Source organism: Homalodisca vitripennis, chromosome 3 (genome assembly GCF_021130785.1).
Source record: "Homalodisca vitripennis isolate AUS2020 chromosome 3, UT_GWSS_2.1, whole genome shotgun sequence".
NCBI classification, from domain to species: Eukaryota; Metazoa; Arthropoda; class Insecta; order Hemiptera; family Cicadellidae; genus Homalodisca; species Homalodisca vitripennis.
Window position 1 is genome coordinate 87,543,913 of NC_060209.1, and position 24,346 is coordinate 87,568,258.

The window sequence follows — 24,346 nt, forward strand, 5'->3', positions numbered from 1 at the left end:
ACTTTTTTAATAAAAAAAAAGATTGTATGAGTAACCATGATGACAATGAAAAAGTTGCAGATAACTAAAATTTTAAATAAACTGTGTACAACCTTATGGCATTTTAACATGTGACATAGTAACATGCAGCCTAATGGAACGTGCCATTAACTTGAAACGTTACATTCAACAATCTCAGTGTGCTTATTACACGACACCTGGTGTGGCGCACACCTATCTTGTGCTTGTTACACGACACCCGGTGTGGCGCACACCTATCTTGTGCTTGTTAATAGACAACGTCAATACATTTCTGTCATCACACACAGGCACAAGTTTGGTGCCAAGGAAACCCCACCTAGAGTCAATTAGGTTAAAACTCCGAGTCTGCACACAGCGGCCTGGACAAGACTAACATCATTCTATTTGTGAGCGGTTCCAAAGAGACGTGTTCGGTAAAGAAATGCAGGTCAGTGTGACGTCATCGCTAGGGGTAGCAACAAACGCTAAATGACAGTGGACAAACACCATCAGTCCGGAATCGATGTGCCTTGCGGACACTCACCCCTCTTGGCTGTCTGTCTGTCTGTCTGGCTGTCCGCCTGCTTACTATTTTAATAATTTACATTGAGGTGGTCAGGAAGAGTTGGGGGAGTGATGGGGCGTAATCGTTAGTGTAGCCTTAGACATTATCGAGCGGCTACAATTAAAACCCGTATTACATTAGAACCATCATAGAATATTTAATCTGAAGTTGTTACGATACAAGAGTAGTATTTGTTGTACCACAAACATTATGTCATCAATTGCATTTTCTGTGTTTGTATAACTCAGTTATTTTGCTATGCTAAAGTAAAATTAATTTAATTATTTAGAATTCATTAAGTTCACTAAAATGTTGTTTTTAAAACATAGTTTATTATAACTCAGTTATTATATGAAAGTGTGTTGTCTAATTACACAATGTACATTTCCTTTCTTAGAAGTAAAAAGTGAATTTTTAATTATTAATCATGTACTATGGACGACAAAGATATTTCCAACCTTCGACATAATGCTGGATTATCGTAATTTTTTATGTGTACATGCCAAGAATTGCATGTAAATCTTGCATATAAAAATCCTTTCTATGATTTGATTTTCACAGAATATTAAAATTAACTGATATTTACAGTTTACTGAGTGGGATATAAAAAAGGACATTTGATATTCTCAAAAGCCGTGCAATCGATTTTTGTTCAGAAAAATATATATATATGTGTTTATTCTTAAATTTATGGTTAGTTTATAACTTCCCTGAAGACAAAAACAGTAGAAAACATTTTTAATAGTTCCATGACAAGTAACTGGTATTTAAAGTAAAAAATGTTGGCAATCATGTTGAATCAATAATGCTAAATATAAAAAGGTGAAGTATTTACAAAATTGACAGAAGTTGTAACTTCAGGAAGTAACAATATTTTCAAAATATTTTTCTTAATTAAATTAAATTTTCCATAATAAAATATGACTGCTTTAAATCCTTACCAATCCTTGTAAAATAAGGAAAATCGTTATATTATTTCTGTCTTCAGAAATGGTATATCAAAGGGTTGTAACCAAAACTTTCTTTCAATATTAAGAAAATCAAACTAAAATCAATAGCACCACCCTGACGTTTCGCTATTTCAATAATTTAATACGTCGTCGGAAAGTAAAATATTTATAATCTAATTTTAACAACAAAACTGAGCTTTTTCTATACACCTGTATTTACAACCATTAAATTCGTCATGTGTGTATTTTATTATTAACATATTTATTTAGCATTTTTAAGCATATATTATAAGACACGTATGTATTTATTACCCCTAATATGCAATTGTTTTTATTAAACGTTGTCAATTTTCAGTGACCTTTTGAAGGGTTGAGAATGAAGGAAACCACAGCTATATAAATTTACACCTTTGAGATGTAAACAATTTATTTTATTTTATGAATAAATGAAATGCTGCACATAATTTGTGTCAGATATTTGCACTATTTTTTACAAAAGGCTTATTCCTATTTCAATTTGCCACAAACTCCTCGACACAGAAGTGAAAGCACGAACGGGTCTATACAAAGACTTCTACAACCCCAGGCAAAGATAAGATCAAGCGTCGATTCCGCGCCCCTCCCCAACACGCTACTTGGCGTTCATTACAGGTTTTCGGCACCAATGTAACTCTCGTCTCTTACTATTTACTAAGAGTTTAACTACATCAAACACTTCATGTTAGAAGAGATTTTAGTATATTACACAACAAACCGCTTGAAAATTCAAAATATTACATATTACTAAATCGGGTTACACTAACATTAATGTATAACATTACTAAGAACATGTCTATCCGCCTGTGTGATAACTCTTGATACAAAGGTTCTATAGAGTTCAAATTTGATAAGTAGATTTCTATTCATCCTAGGAATAATTCTATTGACTGGGGGGCAAATGGTCAATCCGTTCAAATGGTCAAAAGAACAATCCGTTCGTCCATCTGTCCTCTGTGTGATAACACATGATACAAAAGTTCCATAGAATTCAAACTTAGCAAATAGGTTCTTCTTGATCTAATGAAGAACTCTATTTATTGGGGGGTCAAATAGTAGAAGGGCAGTCCGTCCGTCTGTGAGATAACTCTTCATACAAAGGTTCCATAGACTTCAAACTTATCAAATACGTTCTTCTTGATCTAATGAAGAACTCTATTTATTGGGGGGCTAAATGGTAGAAGGGCAGTCCGTCCGTCTGTCTGTCCGTTTGTTAGATAACTCTTCATACAAAGGTTCCATAGACTTCAAACTTAGCAAATACATTCTTCTTTATCTAATGAAGAACTCTATTGATTGGGGGGTTAAATGGTAGAAGGGCAGTCCGTCCGTCTGCCTGCCCGTTTGTGTGATAACTCTTGATACAAAGGTTCCACAGACTTCAAACTTAGCAAATACGTTCTTCTTTATCTAATGAAGAACTCTATTTATTGGAGGGTCAAATCGTAAAAGGGCAGTCCGTCCGTCTGTCCGTCTGTGTGATAACTCTTGATAAAATGGTTCCATAGACTTCAAACTTAATAAACAGGTTCTTCTTTATCTAATGAAGAACTCTATTGATTGGGGGGTCAAATGGAGAAGGGCCGTCCGTCCGTCCATCTGTCCGTCTGTGTGATAACTCTTGATACAAAGGTTCCATAGACTTAAAATTTAGCAAATACGTTCTTCTTTATCTAATGAAGAACTCTATTGGTTGTGGGGTCAAATAGTAAAAGGACAGTCCGGTCGTCCATCTGTCCGTCCGTGTGATAACTCTTGATACAAAGGTTCCATAGACTTCAAACTTAGCAAATACGTTCTTCTTTATCTAATGAAGAACTTTATTCGTTGTGGGGTCAAATAGTAAAAGGACAGTCCGTTCGTCCATCTGTCCGTCTGTGTGATAACTCTTGATACAAAGGTTCCATAGACTTCAAACTTAGCAAATAAGTTCTTCTTGATCTAATGAAGAACTCTATTTACGGGGGGGCCAAATGGTAGAAGGGCAGTCCGTCCGTCTGTCTGTCCGTCTGTTAGATAACTCTTCATACAAAGGTTCCATAGACTTCAAACTTAGCAAATACGTTCTTCTTTATCTAATGAAGAACTCTATTTATTGGGGGGTCAAATCTTAAAAGGGCAGTCCGTCCGTCTGTCCGTCTGTGTGATAACTCTTGATAAAATGGTTCCATAGACTTCATACTTAGCAAATACGTTCTTCTTTATCTAATGAAGAACTCTATTTATTGGGGGGTCAAATCTTAAAAGGGCAGTCCGTCCGTCTGTCCGTCTGTGTGATAACTCTTGATAAAATGGTTCCATAGACTTCATACTTAATAATCAGGTTCTTCTTTATATAATGAAGAACTCTATTGATTGGGGGGTCAAATGGTAGAAGGGCCGTCCGTCCGTCAATCTGTCCGTCTGTGTGATAACTCTTGATACAAAGGTTCCATAGACTTAAAACTTAGCAAATACGTTCTTCTTTATCCAATGAAGAACTCTATTGGTTGTGGGGTCAATTGGTAAAAGGACAGTCCGTCTGTCCGTCTGATCGTCTGTCCATTTGTGTGATAACTCTTGATACAAAAGGTACCATTGACTTCAAACTTGGTAAATAGATTTCTATTCATCCAAGGAAGAGCTCTATTAGTTGAAGGGTCAAATGGTAAAAGGGTAGTCCGTCCGTCTATCTGTCCGCCTGCGTGACAACTCTTTCGATACTCCGTTGTATTGTTATTTAACACCTATTTAAAAACTCCAATACTAAACATACCTTCGCGTATTGATAGATCCTGGGAAACTAAAAACAATATCAAACTTGATTTGTTACACTTTACTCCAACAATCGCACCACAAACATATTCTGTATAAGTTCAGTGTTTCTATAAGTGTTTCTTACTACACTAGATAACATTTTGGAACCCAATTTCAATAAGCTGAGATAAATATTCATTATAAAGTATTGGCTGTTAATGTTAGACAATGGTTTTATTATATAATACAAGAGTGAAAATATTGTGTTACACATTTATTCACGTAGAAGTAAATTTTAAATATTTTGTAAAGGAGTAACCAAAGTGCTTCAAATTCGTGTAAAATAAACCAACATACATTTTTGTGAAACTTTATTTACTTTAATGTGTGGCTTTTTATAAATTAGAATGGATTATGTGTTCGAAGTAATTTAATTAAAGTCAGTGTCAAATGTTATCGCTCAAAGTTTAATTTTCCAAGATCGGATAGAAAGTAAGCAGAACTATTGCAACAGAACTTGGAAACCCACGATTTTATGAAACGTTTTCTTGAAGACCTCTAAAAGAACGTGTTGGGACATAAAGATTAGCTCTTGAGCGCGAGATACGATCTTGAGGAACGGTTCCTTGGGCACGCCAAGTGGCCATTACTGAGGCAAGGAGACTAACTAAGGAGCGAGTCACTAGACACTCAAGGTGTTATAAAATTACTTGATTGTTCAATATTCGTGTTTGTAATGTACGTACATTACTGAGAACGGTTTATCAGTCTTGTTTATTTTCAGCTCTAAATATGAATCACTATAATGTTTCGCCAAGATATCTTAAAGGTCAACAGTACATACGGGTGTTATTATTTAAAAAAAATACTAATTAATTAGACGATTTTTTGTAACAGTAGGAAAAAAGGAAAAACTAAGAAAGTAAATGTGCTAGTAAATTGTGAGCTGCTAATTTCAATCCATTTTTACTGAGACGTTTTTGCTTGTAAGACGTGGTAAAATGATGAATATTTTTAAACATATATATTACTTCAATTTCAACTCTTAGTGCCATTGTCTTGAAAATGCCTTTGAGTGCTACTTAAAAATTGCTACAGTTGTTTATTCTTTAAAAATTCGATATGTTCAAGTATTAGGAGGACAAAATTAAGTTGATCTCTGGTTTAAATTTATTTAGTATTCACCCCATCAATCATTTACAACGGCACAGAAAGTGATTTAGGTACAGCACTGTGCTGCGGATCTTGCCGATGCAAAACGTTGCAGGCATTCTCTTTTAATGCAATAGTCATATATTGGAGGATTTCATAAAAATCTGTTTGTTCAACTCATTTTCAAGGCAATATTTTTATAAAATTCTGTAACACATTTAACTAATTGACAAGGTAGGAGTACGTCACACTACTTCTCGTGTAACAGGCTCCGCTGACTTACATTCAAAAGTATATGGCTCATTTAATTGCCAGATTTACAGACATAGTCTTACAGAAGAGAAATCTTTACATTCCTCCGGCATGCAAAAGAGTAATTGTGTCAACCTGCTAAGTAATAGGCTTCATAATGGTTCAGCCAAGTTCCATGGTAGCAAATGCACTACCTTAGGAATCATTCTTGTCTAGATAGACATTAGGTTGAAAGCAAAATCATAGTTCATTGACTTAAGTTTCATAACAGTGTTTAAATAATAATGTTCAGGTGGCTAGGTAGGGTATTACAACATAACAGTAGCCTGAAATAAAGTCTTGACTTTTGATATTTACTTTCAACTCTATTATTTTTTTCTTCTTATTCTGTTAGAATAAGGTACATGTATTAATGTCACATGTTAAAATGTCATATGACTGTACTTATTTAGTTTCCAAATTTATTTATTCTGCGATTTTCTCGCTATTATTACGCATAAAACAGATGTAAAAATATTACCCAACACCAGCCAAATCCTATAGAATGACATGCACAATTATCTAACTCAGCGTTGCTCATATATAAATGAAGCTTCATGCAAAAGTTAAGTCTATAGGTCTCTTTGTTTTCAAGCTATCGTGGGGACAGACAGAAATGAAATTTTATCTGCCCCTCGAGTTACAGACTTCGCTAACGCTCAGCCAATTACTATGCGTGATAAATAGTTCTCGGTTGAAGTTACATAAATTTGCATTTCGAAGCCTCCAACGACGGCGTGAATTTGCGACATCACTCGAGAGGCGGAAACATCTTCATTCCGGTCTGTCTGTCTGTCCATTTGTAGCCTATGTTTGTCCACACAATATTCGTATGTTTGTCCGCATTTACTATCCCACTCCAGTGATCCTGCGGTCCAAGTGCCTAAAACTTGTCAGCACTGTAAAATGCTGAGATGCTAAAAAGCATTTCAGCCGAGTTGTTACTACTTTGAGTGATGGAGAAATGTGTACGGCTTTAGGCAAACTGTTAACGAAGTGAAATCCTGCCTTCAAAGGCAGGTGTTCATTAAGTTGTCCCTAATTCAGAAAATTGTTTTATACTAAACATAAAGGAAAACAGCTTTTTGAACGTTGGTTTGCATGACTCTTTGTTTTTCAAATTAGGGATTACTCAAAACTTTTTTTGTTAGCCAGAATGTTCTAAGAATGTAGGTTCCGGCGCTGACTCCCCACAATGTCACTCCTTAGGACAAGTATAGGTAAATCAGGCCATAAATACGCCGTCATCAGTATCTGAGTAGAGCAGTAAGGTTCCATAAAAGACCAACTTTCTCAAGACATAGTACATTCTTAAGGATAATTTTGAATACACAGAACTTATATGAACATCCAAGGTCAAACCGTACTCAACACGGTATCCAACACGATAGCTGCGCCACATTCAAGGTCAACAGAGCGCAGAGAAATATTGATAAAGTTTGTGTATGCAATGTCGGTTTTTTTTTATTCATCTGGTTTAATTATTAAACAAAACTAATCGAATCTTCAAAAATACGTTGTACCAGTAAAGTTGATTTTTCACTGACACAGAAGGTCGTGTCGTTTGCTCCCCGAGTTTCTCAATATTTAACGACGAATCAATGTCGTTGCCGTACACTAAAAACAAATTTGGTCTGAGTATGAATACCTGTGGAACTCCGTATTGCAGCTTGGTCGATTTTAACAACTCGTTTGATATCTGTGTAATTTAAGATCTGCCACTCAAAAAGGAGCTATTGAAGTAGCAGTCCTCGAATCCCGTGAAAATTCAATTTGTAGCAATATTTGTTCAAACATTTGACCAAGAACCGGTAGAATATACACTAGCCTATTATAGTTATTAATATCTAACGGCCCTTGTTTTTTTTTTTTTTTTTTTTTTTTTTTTTTTTTTTTTTTTTTTTTTTTTTTTTAATTGGCGTTACTTTAATTAAATATTCTAAGGAGCGTGGGAAAAAACTCCTGACCGAAAACATTGGTTAACTAAATAGGTTAATGTCGTATTCAATGCTCTGAGCACCTTTTCACAAGCCACATTGATAAAAGTTCTGAGACAATGTTTGTAACGTGTGAAAACGTCATCAGTTTTTAATTACCTTGATTTATTTTAGTTATATTAACAATATATTTAAAGTTTTTTTTTTTTATCAAAGTCGTTTTTAAAGTCCGACGGCATTAATATATATCAAACATTAAGGTTTTTAAAATGGATATTACCGTTAATCACCGGTCAACAAGCAAAAGAAACATAGCATATGGTATATTCAAAAACGTGATTTAAAAAAAACCTAACTTGTTATAAAATATTCAGCTACATATTTGAATATAACGTTGAAAATAATTTAATAATGCCTAGTTTTATCAAATATATTTTAATATGGTATCAAAGCTTTCGCCAATATTTTGCTACTTTGTAGAAAACAAAATAATATTTTAGAGTAACGAGTTGAAGCTTTACATTATTAGAGGAGTAACGTAAGTTCTTAGACTTAAAACTATTATAAAAATTCAATTCTGCACAATGTACCAAGGTCGACGCGCTCAGCCGGACATCAGATAACGCGATGGCGTGCAGCGTATCCGCCGCGCCGCGCCCCGCCACAGGTCTGTTGCAATGCCGCGGCACTAATATTTGGGCGGGAGAAACACACACAGGTTATATTCGACATAAACGTTCCTTTATCGTCGTAACCATGGCACACCATTTTCACCAACAGTTATCATTCGCTTACACACTCTACCTTTGTAAAGTATTGTTTCCATACGGAAACAATATTTTACAAAGGTAAAATATACATAACCTATATATACTTTACTTTACATTACTTTATTTTTTTACTTTAGAAAAAAACAATTTTAGAACTTGAAAAATTTCTTTAAAGCTTATTACGGCCAAATGTGGATTTTTCTTTATTTGTGATTGAGTCTAAACTTTAAAAATCGTTTTTGTAGTTGGTTATCTGCTATATTTAAAATGCAAGTTAAAACGTACTGTTTTTACGACCAAATAGAGATCACCAAACCCGGGAAATCGTGTAAAGTACGTGTTATATCTCTTAATTTTTTTATATTTTTTACTTTTTCTTTTTTACATTGTTGCAGTGATTTAAATATTTATAATAAATTATTATGCTTGTTCAAATAAAACTTAATAAGTAATAAGTATTTCATATTGGCTACTGTAGCCTTGTGTCATACAACCTGAAATATATGCCTATTTGATCTTGTACGCTTATATTTTAAGTTTTTTTTTCTTATTTCTCATACTGTCTTACATTTAGTTATTGATAACTACGATTGTTTCTAATGGTTATGGAGACGCGATCTACTTTTGTATAATTATGTATACAAATGTAATAGAATTATTTTCTCAAAAACAAATTAGACCTAATATGCTAGTCTCGATAACATTTCTTGGTTATTTTCACATTAGTAATCTTTACTATTACGCGGAATAAGAAGCACCTTTAATACTGAATCTACATTTACACTGGTTTCTTCTTTCTGTTTAAACTGATAACCTGTACAGATACATACCCCAAAATGCATTGTTAAATTGTTATTCCTGATCGTACCGTTTTTAAAATGATCTATCTCTGTTAAATATTAAACTTAAATATTCAAATATAAAATTGCAGTATGATTTAATATACGTATGTTGAGTTTAACTCCATTTCACCTTTCACTTAGTGAATCATATTTGTTCAAAATATTTCACAGACTTGGTCCCTAGAATATGAAGGCCACGTTCGTCTGAAGGGATAAAGCAAGACAGTAGAGTACCTTGAGAATATCTGAAGGGATAAAGCAAGACAGTAGAGTACCTTGGGAATACTATGTACTACTTGTCATGAATTCGGTATCCTTAACATTGGCCAACCAGTGGTTTACGATCAGCCTAGCCAGTCGGAAACGAAGACGCTCAAAACGTACTGTCAACAACTCGAGTTTTAGCTGTTTTATTTTTGCTTTCGACATTAGATACACTGAGGCTACAAAGAAGTTCTGCCTGGTATACCCAGCAGCCATCCAGTGTGATAAAGAGATGTTCTCATTGTCTCATCAGGACAATTTTGCGAACTACGACGTTTTAAACACGACCCCAAAGCATAGTTTGTTTACCTCCAACCACAGCTGTAATATATGTACGATTTAATCATATTTTTAAAGGTTGTTTACCATACGGGCAAGTTACTTTGTAATACCGAAAACGAAGAAACAGTAAATATAAAGAGTAAAAATCTCAACAATGGCTAAAATATTTTGGGTCTGTGTTTTTTATTATATGAGTGATACGCTAACATTCAAAATAGGCTCCTGTATTTTGCACACACCTTTTAAAACCAATTATGCCAGCAGCATACGAGCTGGTGCGTTGCATAACTTCCTAGCTCTTTGGTGTTGTGTTGACGTGTTCCACCACGTCAGTGTTGTGGGGCTTTGTTTTGTAAACCACGTTTTATAAACATCTTTACAAAAATAAATTATAAGGAGTGCAATATGAGCTGTCGGTTGGGCAATACATAACATTGTCCAAATGCTCCCTTCAATGAAATGCTCTTGAAGCTGCTTCTTGATATTGTGAACACAATTTGGAGGAATTTATTTCGCATTCAACGAAACTTGCAGTATCCCACTTTTATTTTTGCTGGTGTGATGTGTGATTGTGTTTCTCGTACTTGTGACTTGTGCCCGGGACTTCTCTTCAGTGAAAACATCTGGACGAGACTCCAAGCAGCTTTGAGTGTGCTTGAACCCTTTTACTTTCCCTTCTTTTCCTCTTTCTGTTCTTTATTTTTGTATGTACTAATATCTCACCCACATAAAGAAGAGGATATATTCCAATCCTCGAAACATTGTGTTATACCTTATGTAACCTATAACGATGGTAAATACCCGAAATCCTGTTATCATGGCAAACCTTCCATCGTCAATAGAAAACTTTAAACAAAAATTAAACTAAAGTTAAAAATATCTTCTGTATTACCGCACTGGTCACATTTGGTTATTTTACAATTCTAAGTATCGTTTAGCATTTACTTGAGTAGCACGTGATAAAAGAACATTCCGCATCCACAGACCAGAAAAAGAAATTTCTCTCTTGGGTTTCTGTGGTACTACACCACACAATGGGTTTATCGTATAGTTTTAAAGGGTTAAAGGTAATCAACCTATATAGATTATCTGTACCTCAATAGTGACTGGTATATCTGTTAACAAACCTTCTAACATAAAGCACAGTGGCATTACTCACAAAAATGCTGTAAAACTGTTTTTGCGAGTCTTGAAATGACAAAACAGCATTATCCCTGAGTTCTCATTGTCTTCAATAGTCACCTCTGGTGATTTCCTAATGGTTTCAATTCTTTATAATTCAGATTAGTAACTATTTCAAGTGAATAATACGACCAGTTTTTTTTTCTCCTGAAAGCTGTGTACATAGCTTTCTGGTGATTATTTCATGGGAGGGGGGGGGGCTGCTGCGATGTTTCCTGCACTTCAAAATTATGAAAGCCCGAGTTAGTTCTGCTTAATAAAACCAGTGGTCATCACGTAGGTCATATCAATATCAGCGATCAATATGGCATCTCCATCATCATTGGCTGCAGATTTTGATTTGTCCAGTTTACTGCTTTAATGACTATTTTTAAACAAGCATAGAGATATAATGCTTCCTGGGATAACAGATGAGTTAGATTTAAAGATATGATTAAGCAGAAAATGCTCAAAACAAAATGAATCAAACTTATCGACCTATTAAGATAGTCTGTGGTGTAGAGTGTATCTGTTACTTAAAATCAATATTTGGAAAGATCAATGATGAAGATCAATTTAATGTGGAATAAACGTTGCACAGTATCGGAACACCGGTGTTCAGCTGTTCATGGGAATTACAAGTAGGGTTCAGACAGAGGCGGATTTGAAGATTTGCCGCCCCTGGGCTATCCACAATTTGCCACCCTCCCTCCCACCATCACCAACCATGTAGGCTTACCTTGGTACCGCAGTGGGTCGACGCGACGTTGGCGGCAGCGAGGCGGCTAAAATTTACAAATTGTTATTGATAAATTTATTGCAAGTAATTTATTTCACATAATATGTTAAACCTTTGAAATAATTTCTTTTTTACAACAATTTGCCGCACCATGAATACTGCCGCCCTGGGCTATAGCCCATATGTAAATTCAGTCCTGGGTTCAAAATAGTTTTTTGAATCACCATAAGTTATACAAAGTTGCTACCAGATCTGCGGGCCTAGGTTTTTTTATATATGCTATGCATGGGAGCCGAACAAATTAAAATAGGTCAGTGTTGTAGGAATTATTACCCCAGCGTATTATTCCATTATTACCGTTTGTATGTCAAAGGCAATCGACTTAATATGAGACAGTCTATTTTAATCAAGCTTAAAATAACTTCCAAAAACAGTATATGATAACTTGTTTATATTATGTATTTAGCAGAAGATAGAACTGAAAGCTTACATTTGATGACGCAACGTTCCAGTGTTGCCACAACAACACTGCGTGGTGCTCTCGGGCTTGCACGTTTAACGACCGGCAGGGACAAGACGGAACTTGGTTTCTTCGACTTTTACGAGCGTTACGTAGACGACCACCCTACACCATTACAGATCGATCCAGGAAGGGTAGGGAAGCGCTGTCGCATGCGAGAAGTCCGCGCCGCGCCGGCATACATGTTTAACGTCGTCTGTCAATATTGACCTGGCCGCCACTGATTGAGTGTCCTCTTGACCAACACAATAGATAGTGAGGGGTGTAAGGGGGAGGGAACGGGATTGATGGTGGGTGTTACAGGAACTCTGAATATTTAATCTCACAAAGCGTCGTTTGAAGAATGGTATCCTACAAGGTCGCCTGCTAGCTACAATGTTTTTTTTTATCATTTAACTTAATGTAAGGCAGAAAACTATTAATATTTTTATTTTCAGAGATGGGACTCCACTACCCTACGGAAACATCATGTACGACCGACGAGTGGTGCGTGGCAGCACTTTCGCTCAGCATCCCGTACCTGCGGTAAGTTCAAAGTTAGCTGTTGTTTGTGTAAAGGTTGCGTAGTGTTATGGTTTGTAACTGTAAAGATGTATTCATTAGAGTTTGGCAGCACCCCGTAACTCTGTGTGTGTTTGATGAAAATTCATTCCGGAATTAAATGGAATAATAATATTTTGAGCAAGGTAGTAAAAACATTTTGAAATCAAGGTAGCTTAATAGTCTTATTTTGCGTAAACTCTGCCATAAAGCACGTGCCCCTGGGGTACACATACACAGACAGCAACGGGACGAGATGCGGTGTATCGCGAAACTATCAAGTACAGTTTGCATGGAATAAAGAACAAAGATCACGTCGCACTCTGTGTGCTTTATTCCATACTAGCTCACCCCGCGAACTTCGTACCGCCTTAAAGGGTCCACAGCATCCACATTGGTGCTTGAAATGTGCAGAATAAAAGACAAAGTAAAAAATAAATCAAATTAGGTCCTATGTGATTTTCTTTCCTTCACAACTAATCTGAAATTTAAATAGAAAAACAAAATAAAAAACATAATTCGTAAGTTATCTAAAATAATTTAAATCGCAATAAGCAGCAAAGCCACAGATACATTAATTTATTAATATTGATTCTCTTTCTTCAGTCGAGTACCTTGTGATATACAACATTTTTTGTCCTCTTATTAGGTGCAAGAATGAATAAAGCAGATGGTTTGTTTACCAACACGTGAACATGCCAATATAGTTGTCCATGAGAAAAACATGGATTTTTTAGTCCAACAATTTAGTCCACAAACGCTCAAAGATTGGCCTTGTGATTTATTCATCGTCATAGCAAATGCAAGACGAATCAGAAACTGAGTTCGTTTAAATTAAAAAGGCATATCGGTAGGAATCATCGGAATCCTTTGAATAAGAACTTCCTCACCTTTAAATTTTCCTTTAAGAATCGTCGCGTGAATCACATTTATCATCAATTTTTTTACAACCAAACGCGTTCCATTGCATAATTTTGGTTGGTTTAGATTGCGAAGCATTATGACTACTGCAACAACCTTCAAAAGTAAATTATGGGGTGGTAAGCCGGGCACATCCAAAAGAGTTTAAAAAATCAGTTGGATAGTTAGTGGCCTCATCTTCATTTGTTACGCAATCAATAGATTTGAATGTTTGCAGAGTACCATCAATTTGACTCTGAATTAAAAAGTTCAAGTCATCCACATCCTTGTTCTTAGCTGCCAAGATTGCTCGCTCACTCAACCAATTGTTATTTTTGTGATTAGTGATGGATCAAGAGGGGGAGTCAGTATTGGCAATTTTACTTTGCCATTAAGACAACACAATCCAAGCGACTCTCCAACAAACTTCAATGCACTACAATGCCCACAAAGAACATCCATTGGACCAATAAGTACAGATACATGCGAACTGTAATCATAAGTGCAATCATAACTAAATGATGCTCTATTCAAATCAACAGCTGGTGTATTCCTTCTTGCGTGTCGAACTTGATCTAGTTGTTGATCAGTACGATTAGCTCGCCGATTTCGCATAGCCAAGCGAGCTGTTTCACGGGCTTCCTCTCTTTGCTCTTGAGATTGAGAAGCACGAAGTCGGGCCATACCAACACGACGCTCTTGTCGTCCGATTTCACGTTCTTCTTCAGTAGAATTGTTCACAACGTTACGAAGCCTTCTTGCATTACGGCTTTGTTGAGACAGATTTGATCTTCTGGGTCGCGGCATCTTTATAATAATCCTCTCAATGTACACAAACACTCGGAAATCGTTTAATTTCGTGCGAAACAAAGTTATCCGAACCGAAAGCAATCGAAGTAATAAGTTGTTTGTCTTTTTTTTAAAACCAACAGATTATTGCAAAGGTAAAAAAATCACTTCATGATTGACTGATTGTTAAGTAAAACTGAAAGGACAATCTATATGTCAGTAGCCATGATTTCATTTTGTTTGACTGAGTAACCCAGAAAAATGACACAGGCAGCTGTCAAAGTGTCAATCAAATTTACAGTTGTTTGTTTACATTTTGGAATTCAGGCAATTTTTTTTCAGATACAGTTTTTTTTACTCTATGCTTTCAAACTATAGGTGTAAAGAAATTTAAAAATAGTAATTAAATGATATAAACATATATTTCTTTTCTCGCATTATATATGTTTACAAAGAACATCTGATTAAATTTGAACAGGCTCTTTCACTTAATAACATGTGTTTGCTGCAATGCATTTCTTACGGGCATTTACCTAACTTTTAGAGACCAGTGGGGCGGAATCCTGACGACGGGAACGGGATAAAAAGTATCCTATGTCCTTCTCCCAGTTCTTAGCTACCTCCCTACCAATTTTCAGCCAAATCGGTTCAGCCGTTCTTGAGTTATAAATAGTGTAACTAACACGACTTTCTTCTATATATATATAGACTAGCTGTTACCCACGGCTTCGCACGCAAATCTTAAGAACCGAAGTCTTTATATTACTTAGTAAAAGCAATTATGCGCGATTGGCTGCGGTAACAGCTAGTTCGTCAATAAATTCGTAGTATTTTATAAACGAAAACTCTTCATTTTCAATAAAATACCAATTAAAACCAAATACCCGCGGCTTCGCACACGATTTTCCTACAGAAAAATTGGGACATATGAGGCATATTTCTTTTAAAGGTCGTTATTACCCTTCTGAGATAAATGATAGTCACTGAAAGATACTCCAAGCTCATGATCTATTTAAGATTTAAATTTTAAAACAGTCTCAAATATGCACCTGTGAAATAACTGGAATTTTTCTCCAATATCATGGAGATTTTTGTATACAATTGAACTATATTAGACCATCGTGGACAGGAAGTCAAAAAGTCGGAATTTCATTAGCGCACATACAATGTAATAAATGATGGCGCTCAATGTAATTTTGAAACGAAAATAGGCATATTTTAGGTACATATTTTTACAGTCTAATGATTATGAGCTTCAGATGTTAAGCGAAATTGCGTATGGTTTTTTATTTTAAGCTTTGCGCGTGTATCACTTCTGGATCAAATTAGTTATATCTCCGATGCCATGATTGAGCTTGCTTTGTTGTCTCGATTGAGAGAATATGTACACACAGAGTTTTGAGAATCATACTTCTGTGAAAAAAAAAAAAACAACTAAGGTTGGTTTTATAACATTCTTTATATTTTGTAGCCAACGTAAGATGTTTACAAAGAACAGCTGATTAAATTTGAAAAGGCTCTTTCACTTAATAACATATGTTTGCTGCAATGCATTTCTTACGGGTTTTTCTGTAACTTTTAGAGACCAGTGGGGCGGAATCCTGACTCGGGAACGGGATAAAAAGTATCCTATGTCCTTCTCCCAGTTCTTAGCTACCTCCTACCAATTTTTCAGCCAAATCGGTTCAGCCGTTCTTGAGTTATAAATAGTGTAACTAACACGACTTTCTTTTATATATATAGACTAGCTTTTACCCACGGCTTCGCACGCAAATCTTAAGAACCGAAGTCTTTATATTACTGAGTAAAAGCAATTATGCGCGATTGGCTGCGGGTAACAGCTAGTTCGTCAATAAATTCGTAGTATTTTATAACGAAAACTCTTCCATTTTCAATAAAATAACCAATTACAACTTAATACCCGCGGCTTCGCACACGATTTCCTACAGAAAAATTGGGACATATGAGGCATATTTCTTTGAAGGTCGTTATTACCCTTCTGAGATAAAATTATAGTCACTGAAAGATACTCCAAGCTTATGAATCTATTTAAGATTTAAATTTTAAAACAGTCTCAAATATGCACCTGTGAAATAACTGGAATTTTTTCTCCAATATCATGGAGATTTTTGTATACAATTGAACTATATTAGACCATCGTGGACAGGAGTCAAAAAGTCGGAATTCATTAGCGCACATACAATGTAATAAATGATGGCGCTCAATGTAATTTTGAAACGAAAATAGGCATATTTTAGGTACATATTTTTACAGTCTAATGATTATGAGCTTCAGATGTTAAGCGAAATTGCGTATGGTTTTTATTTTAAGCTTTGCGCGTGTATCACTTCTGGATCAAATTAGTTATATCTCCGATGCCATGATTGAGCTTGCTTTGTTGTCTCGATTGAGAGAATATGTACACACGGAGTTTTGAGAATCATACTTCTGTGAAAAAAAAAAACAACTAAGGTTGGTTTTTATAACATTCTTTATATTTTGTAGCCAACGTAAGATGTTTACCAAAGAACAGCTGATTAAATTTTGAAAAGGCTCTTTCACTTAATAACATATGTTTGCTTGCAATGCATTTCTTACGGGTTTTTCTGTAACTTTTAGAGACCAGTGGGGCGGAATCCTGACTCGGGAACGGGATAAAAAGTATCCTATGTCCTTCTCCCAGTTCTTAGCTACCTCCCTACCAATTTTCAGCCAAATCGGATCAGCCGTTCTTGACTTATAAATAGTGTAACTAACACGACTTTCTTTTATATTTATAGATGTTAACATGTATTTGATAGTTTCGTGTAGCGTCGCTGTGTGCGTATTCGTACCCTTTACTTGTCAATTGGAATATCTGGCATTATTTGTGAGAATAGAATCGGCAACATTGCAAGACATAAAGAGCACCGGTTTGTCTACTCTTAGACTCCCCTTTGCATATCCTGAAGTGAGTGCACCAGGAAAATTGTTTTTTTTTCGGACGATAATTTTTGTATTATTATAATTTAAACACTTTACGTTTTGAAGAACAAGTGTGGTTTTCCCTCTAACAGACCACTTATGAGTCACCGCCAGACCTGATAAGGTGAAAGGCGGAAAAGTTTAGCGAGAACGCTGCGTTGCCAAACTGTGCAACTCCATGGCGTACTTACTGTAGTTTCAATACCGGACGTCACTCTGAAATTGTTGCAGTAATTGTAATAAAAAATTATTGAATGTTATTTTATGGGTTTATTTATGAGTTGGTACCTTGTATTCGTAATTTTATCGTTATTGTGCCGTTTAACCCTTTACTTAGTATGTATGTATCCATCCAGATACATTATCCTGACCGTTAGTGCTCTTGGTACTGTCAGACACTCACTATATACTACCAAGAAAATAGTTACTCTGTACTTTTATGTAGATATATTGTTTCCTAGATTAAACAGATTTTGTTACATTTTTACGCAATATCAAGCTCCACTTACGCCCGTTTTTATGCGCGTGGTAGTTAAAATACCTTTATGAGAAAAATTTAATAAAAACTAACTGTATGTTTGGTATGGTACCAATTTGATCTCGAGTTTTTACCTTATAGTTTTTTTATATTTTATAAAATTATGGCTTATTTTGGAACGTTTCGTTTTTGTAGGATTTTCATGTACTCTCTTTTCGTACGCAATCTCAAACAAAACCTAACACGTAAATCTAAGGGATTTAAGTAAAAATTTGGCAAAGAAATCGAGCACCAATACACATAAAAATCTTATTGGGTCTAAATAAATTGGGTTTATTAATTTCGTGAAATTTGTTGCCATTTTGGATTGTCTACAATACTATAATCCTGAATAACACGTAAATTAAGTAGTAATATGTAGGTACTGTTTGTCTTGCTTTCCAAATTAATAGAAAAATAAGTCGGAACTTGCGATTTATAATTTATGAATTTTTAAGCAAACATTTATGTGATTGTATAATAAAACGCTTATAATGTGATTGTACTGAACCAAGGAAAATTTGAACCTTATCAAAATGCATTATTTACTTATTCTTTATTATTATTATTATCATACAACAAACTGAAACTTTGTTATTTCGTAGTTACTACTTTTTCAGTTTTAGAAGTTTTTAAGATGGGATTTAGAGGGATTATTAAACCCTATCAGCACCCTTTTACTATCTGCAATTACTAATTACAAAATTTAAAAATATGAATTATTTGCAAGAAAAATTAGTAAATCGTTATATTCCAAAAAGTTACAGGTTTAAAAATCTGTTTCAGGAAATAATTTGGTTGATTTTAATACAGCTATCCTTGAACGAACTAGTTTGCAATATTGATTACCAATCAATGTGTTAATTTAAATCCCAACATTTTTTTCTTTGACAAGTAGCACGAGCGTCTGTATTTTTTTATCACTATCTTACTTTTTTGAATGACGGTTTAAGTAAAGTGCTTTATGAATTATTATGAATTCAAGTGAATATACAAATAATAATGTCGTCAATCTATAAGAAATAGAATTTGCATTACAGTTTTACGACTTAAATTAAAAACAATCGAAAGCGTTCGATTTAAAAATTGAATACACAATAGTGTATAATGTCCCAGCGTTAAAGGCCCGGCTACACTCACCCGAACGATTAACTCGTGTTTTCTCAATCGATTATGGCTCAGTGAATTATTCAACCACACTCCACATGTAGGCCAAGAGAGTCCTCAACTGCAGCCATGCCGAGACCTCACACGGTGAGTATACAGTCGTATATGCCTCTACAGCACACATCTGTCTACGACGAACATGACTTGTATACAAATAACATGCTAGCTACTTTAAACAACTGATATACTGGATAGATTAATAATAGTGATGATGTTTTATACAAGCAAACATTTGTGTAAACAAAAATTCTATTTTATTGGTATAACAACGATTCTTATTGGGTAGTTCACGTGAAACTCAAGAAATTCATCTGATAAATAACTGATAAATTTCTTATGTTAAATTCATAGATCAAATTAAATATAACGTTGTTTTAATTGCTGATATATTTGATAACAATACTGGTCCGAGCAAATAGAGACCTTTTGAGGTTTTAAATATTCTATATTAAAATGTTCATAGTGGTTTTTTTTATTTTGTATCACATAAACAAAATTACGTAGTAGCCTAAGCACTAAGTAATTCGTACTTAAAGTATTGAAAATGTTATTTGTGCATCTCCATATAACCAATGCAAAGATTGGTCACCTTTCGATACTATTATCTCGAAATTCAAAATAGATAGAAAGTTGAAAATGAACACAGACTTATTATATTTTTTTTATTAGAACTACAATCAGTTACTAGATACAAATTTTCCTTGATTACCATGTTTCATAAAAATTGTCAATCTATTTATGCTTTCCCTTCAGTTTTGTTTAAAAACTTTGGCATTATGTTTTTTAAGTTCAAGTCCAAAGCAAAATTAGCGGTGCTTTGTGTGGAGATTGAACAACAAACATTAAAAATAGAACTCTATTTGCTTTCTTCATAATCAAAAATGTGCCAACAATTGAAATAGGTATCTATAATTTTTGGAAAAGATATTTTAAGTTAGTACAAAAATGAGATCACAGACGCCAAAGAGTAAGAAATGTAATATCTCATCGAGCGATTACCTGGGCGCACACTTCAACACACTGTATCAATGTCATCTGTGTAATATTCAAGACTAGGCAAATATACTAAAATAGCAGAGAGCAAGAAAAACTTACAGTTGTAATTTTCGTTGCCCAGGAAAATTTACTTAATTGGCATTCAATCAATGTAAGCCAATTTTCATTGGCAAATCAATTAATCTCCAGGCCCTTTCAACTAGTGTCCATTGTTCAAAAATGTATTTTAAATATAATTTTATTTAAAAAGAATGTAATTTATTTTTTAATCTTGGTCAGTAATTTATCATAGGTACTTCAAAATATTGATTGTCCATAAATGCATGAAAAAAGTTTAAATAAAAAATGTAATTTTCTTGTACTTTTTGTTTGGTCCTCATTTCAGTTCTAAGATGTAATACTTTTTGTTCGTCATAGTGTTGTGCATAACGACTTTCCATTATGTTGTGGAATATTAAAATCCAAATATTTGATTATACGTTAAATACTTGTACATTAAGAAATCGCATTGCTAACACTGATAAGTATTTAACAGCCAATGCCTCAGTGGAACCCGTACACGAGTAAAGCCAGACTTCTTTCGACCGAGGTGAGAATAATACTTACTGTATGTGGACTGGTACACGTACAATGAGTGCATGTCGCATGCCACCACACGTTACAACATGCCGCAGCACCTCAACTGTATGTGGACTGGTACACGTACAATGAGTGCATGTCGCATGCCACCACACGTTACAACATTCCGCAGCACACCCACTGTATGTGGACTGGTACACGTACAATGAGTGCATGTCGCATGCCACCACACGTTACAACATGCCGCAGCACCCTCACTGTATACTTAGTTGCATGTTTTAAATCACTTGTTCATTATCCTTTGTTTACTTTCACAAGACGTAAAAACATTCTACTTTTCTGGGAATTAATGAGTATAATGTTTTATCTAGGTACTAATTTTCCTAATTACAAATTCAGTCCGACTTAATTGTGTTATTATGATCTTAATCAGTAGAAATCGGAGATCTTATATTAATAGAGTCTCACATGTTTAACATTGTTTCTAACGCTAAAATATTTTTTTCCAAAGAAAATATATTATTTTGCCTTTGTAAATTGATATAAAACTATCGTTCAACAACAAATTTATAGGACGTTCAACCGTTAGAAATATTTTATTTTATTACCCTCGAACCTAAATATTTTATTTTATTATTATTTCCATCTTACTTCTTCCTATTCTTATATTGTTCAACTTTAAAAGTTTTTATTGTACAATATACTACTTTACAGCCTTATTTTAAGAAATTCAAAATAAGTTCAAAATCGAACTCTGTAATGCACAAATGTACTTTCGATCAATTAGTCGTTTTATTAAATTCATACAATTTGCTTAAATAAGATTAAAAAACTTGTCAAAAGTCTTGGATCTAATGTGTCGTTGAACGATGTTTTCTCGAAGTCTTAATATTTTGGTAAAAGTTTAAATAAGTTGAGGCGTAGGGTTTGTCGGTTCATCTCCAGTTCTCAAATTTAAAATGTGTTTTCATTACAATACACATATTTATCTCAGAAATAACACAAGGTTAAATTTTTTTTATTCCATTAATTTTCACTTTAAATTTCAAACATTTATTCTAATTTAGCTTTTACATTGTACTATAAGGTAAGTGTTTATTAAGTTGATTAATGTTTAACACTCTTATAAGAAAAAAAACTAATGGTGGCATACTTTGCTTAGTATGTCTAGTAATTAAAGTTTCAAGTATATATTTTTAGAAGTAATTCCATATGTTCCTTAATTTTCATAAAAAACGTGTATAATACAAGCCCTGTTACAACCCCTTTAAGGTGGACTTAGTTTAAGGGAACTTTTATAAGAGCGTAAAGCAGTCTTTTCTATGAGTTGCCTATACCATCATTTATTATGTATGATAAACCACTTTACATTCATAAAAGCTCATTGGAAAATATTGGTGACAATTATATGGTGGGCATTATATATAACTTACTTATGTATATACTGATTGTTTCTTTTAATTATTTTCCTTTGGCGTCATTTCTTTTTTAAAAATTCCAAAATAAATAGAGCACTAGAAGATAATAATGCACATGCAAATATAAGCGTTATTCTACTAAATAGTACATGTGTCTAAAGAATGCGCATTCATTTTTAGTGGTGATCTCTAATCAGCATGGCATTTTTCATAAGCCATTAGTTATAGATACGAGAGTTTTTATAGAAGGAGTGAGGTTAAGTGCGGATGGAAGATGGATGCTTCTCTAGTTAAAACAATTGTACTACGTTTGTTTGCACATCCTCGATGACAAGTCTGGTTCGACTGATGCATTTATAACATTATAAGTTCTCACTGACGCAACATGGATAGAACCGCTTAATATTCTCTACTTTTCCGAACACAAATGAGAATGATATAAAAAAAAACACTCATAAAAATGGAATTACTTGAAATTAAGCTCTTTACTTTGCGTAGCGAGAAATATTGTTAAATAGCCAAGCACAAAGTGTGTTCGAATTTACGGAGCAGTGATTACGTCATCGCGGTCTTGGGAGAACAGAACTGATGGCTCTGAGTTAGAGATATGATTCAAATTCTGTCCATGATCTTTGCACTTTTTTTAAATACTGCTGACATTTTACTGAACTAACTCTCCTGCTCATGGTACGAATGCACAGACAGCGGCGCGATGCGTAACTATCAAATAGATGTTAAAATGTGGAATAAAATACACAGCGCGTGCCGCGAACCCCTGCCTGCTTTTACTGGAGAGGCTGGTACAGAGCTGGCCTCCCCTTCTTCCGAGAAGACAAGCCTGATAGTAATGCCCAAAATCCTTCCTCATGGATCTTGACAGGATGCCACAGTGCATTACAATAATGACACAACCTTCATGAGTATTTTATACTAGTAGTATATTCATCGACCCGAATGTTCGTATATTCGCTGTAGGTGGTAATTGGGAATACAACGCCTGTGATATATATTTGACACTTAATTGTAATTACTTCAAGAGTAAGATACATTCGGACCTTTATTTACATCTCAACGCCTTAAATAAACTTTAAGTGACATATTAAAGTGTCACCTGTAACATCCCTATTTGGTTATCAAAAAGATAAAAATATATATATTGGTCTTGTGACAAAATACATTACGCCATCCACTGTGAATAATACTCACCTCTAGTAAAAAACCGGAAGGGCACTTCCGTTTATATAATACATATACAAGCCTATAACACTTCCGGTGACTTAATGAATCATACGAATCGTTGGTTCTGGTGAAATAAACTTGCGTACATAAATAACATTCCTTGCCGTGTAAAAAGACTAAGGTTCTCTGTTAAAAATTCTCTCAGCGTAAAGTTTTTTCTTTATTTTGATATCATACAAGAGGCTTCAGCGGGCTCACAGTTTTAGGCTGTACTAAAGACCCATAAAATGACATTTGCTACCGTACCATAACCTTAAACCTTAATAATTTATTCCTCTACTTTTGTTTTATGGGTTTATACCAGTATCACTAAAAAAAACGAGTCGTGTACAATTTAATTAAATGAAATGAAAATACAATTTTTTTTGTAATTACCTAACACAATGAAAGAAACCAGATGTTCAGGACAAAATTATGTTTCCTTCACAATCCTTCTATTTTTTTAACAAGTGTAATATTGTAACATGACAACATTGCCTTACGTATTGAGTACATTTTTAAAATACAACTTTATTAATGTAAGAATATTATAAAACATATGAGGGAAAATTGGTATAAGAATAATTAGGATTGGGAACAAAATAAAGATGGCCCCTAGTAGACTGTTTGCACTATAACAGCTGATTGTGTACAGGCCGGATGCGAGTCACAGGCAGCACGCCAAGCGGAGGCCAGGAGACGGTCCATGGCCAGGCGCAAGGCTCAGACCCAGCAGACCAGAGCTATGCGACTCCGCATCGGTACTCCGCCACCGGTCGACGGCCGCAACCACGTCATCGTGCAGACTGACCAGTTCATGGAGGAGGTATGTGGCTAACACATAACTACATGCTTTTTATTTTGTATAACCTGAGATTGAGGAATATGTGAGATAGTCCTTCCTCAAACAAAATAATTAGCTAAAATAATAAATCACTACACATTTAAAATAACTTAATCTGGAAATAATACTAATCGTTTTATGATTTAAAAACGACATTAAATTATTATTG

General features: G+C 34.6%; 1 protein-coding gene across 2 annotated transcripts in view; it reads left to right on the forward strand.

Moving 5' to 3' along the window:
• Positions 1-24,346, forward strand: part of LOC124357152 (radial spoke head protein 3 homolog B-like) — an 80,379-nt gene that overhangs the window by 21,099 nt on the left and 34,934 nt on the right. For both annotated transcript variants that reach the window (XM_046808654.1, XM_046808653.1), the window contains exons 2-3: positions 12,683-12,770; positions 23,989-24,159. In XM_046808654.1, the coding sequence (XP_046664610.1) occupies positions 12,683-12,770; positions 23,989-24,159 (259 nt within the window). The remainder of the gene's footprint in view (positions 1-12,682; positions 12,771-23,988; positions 24,160-24,346) is intronic.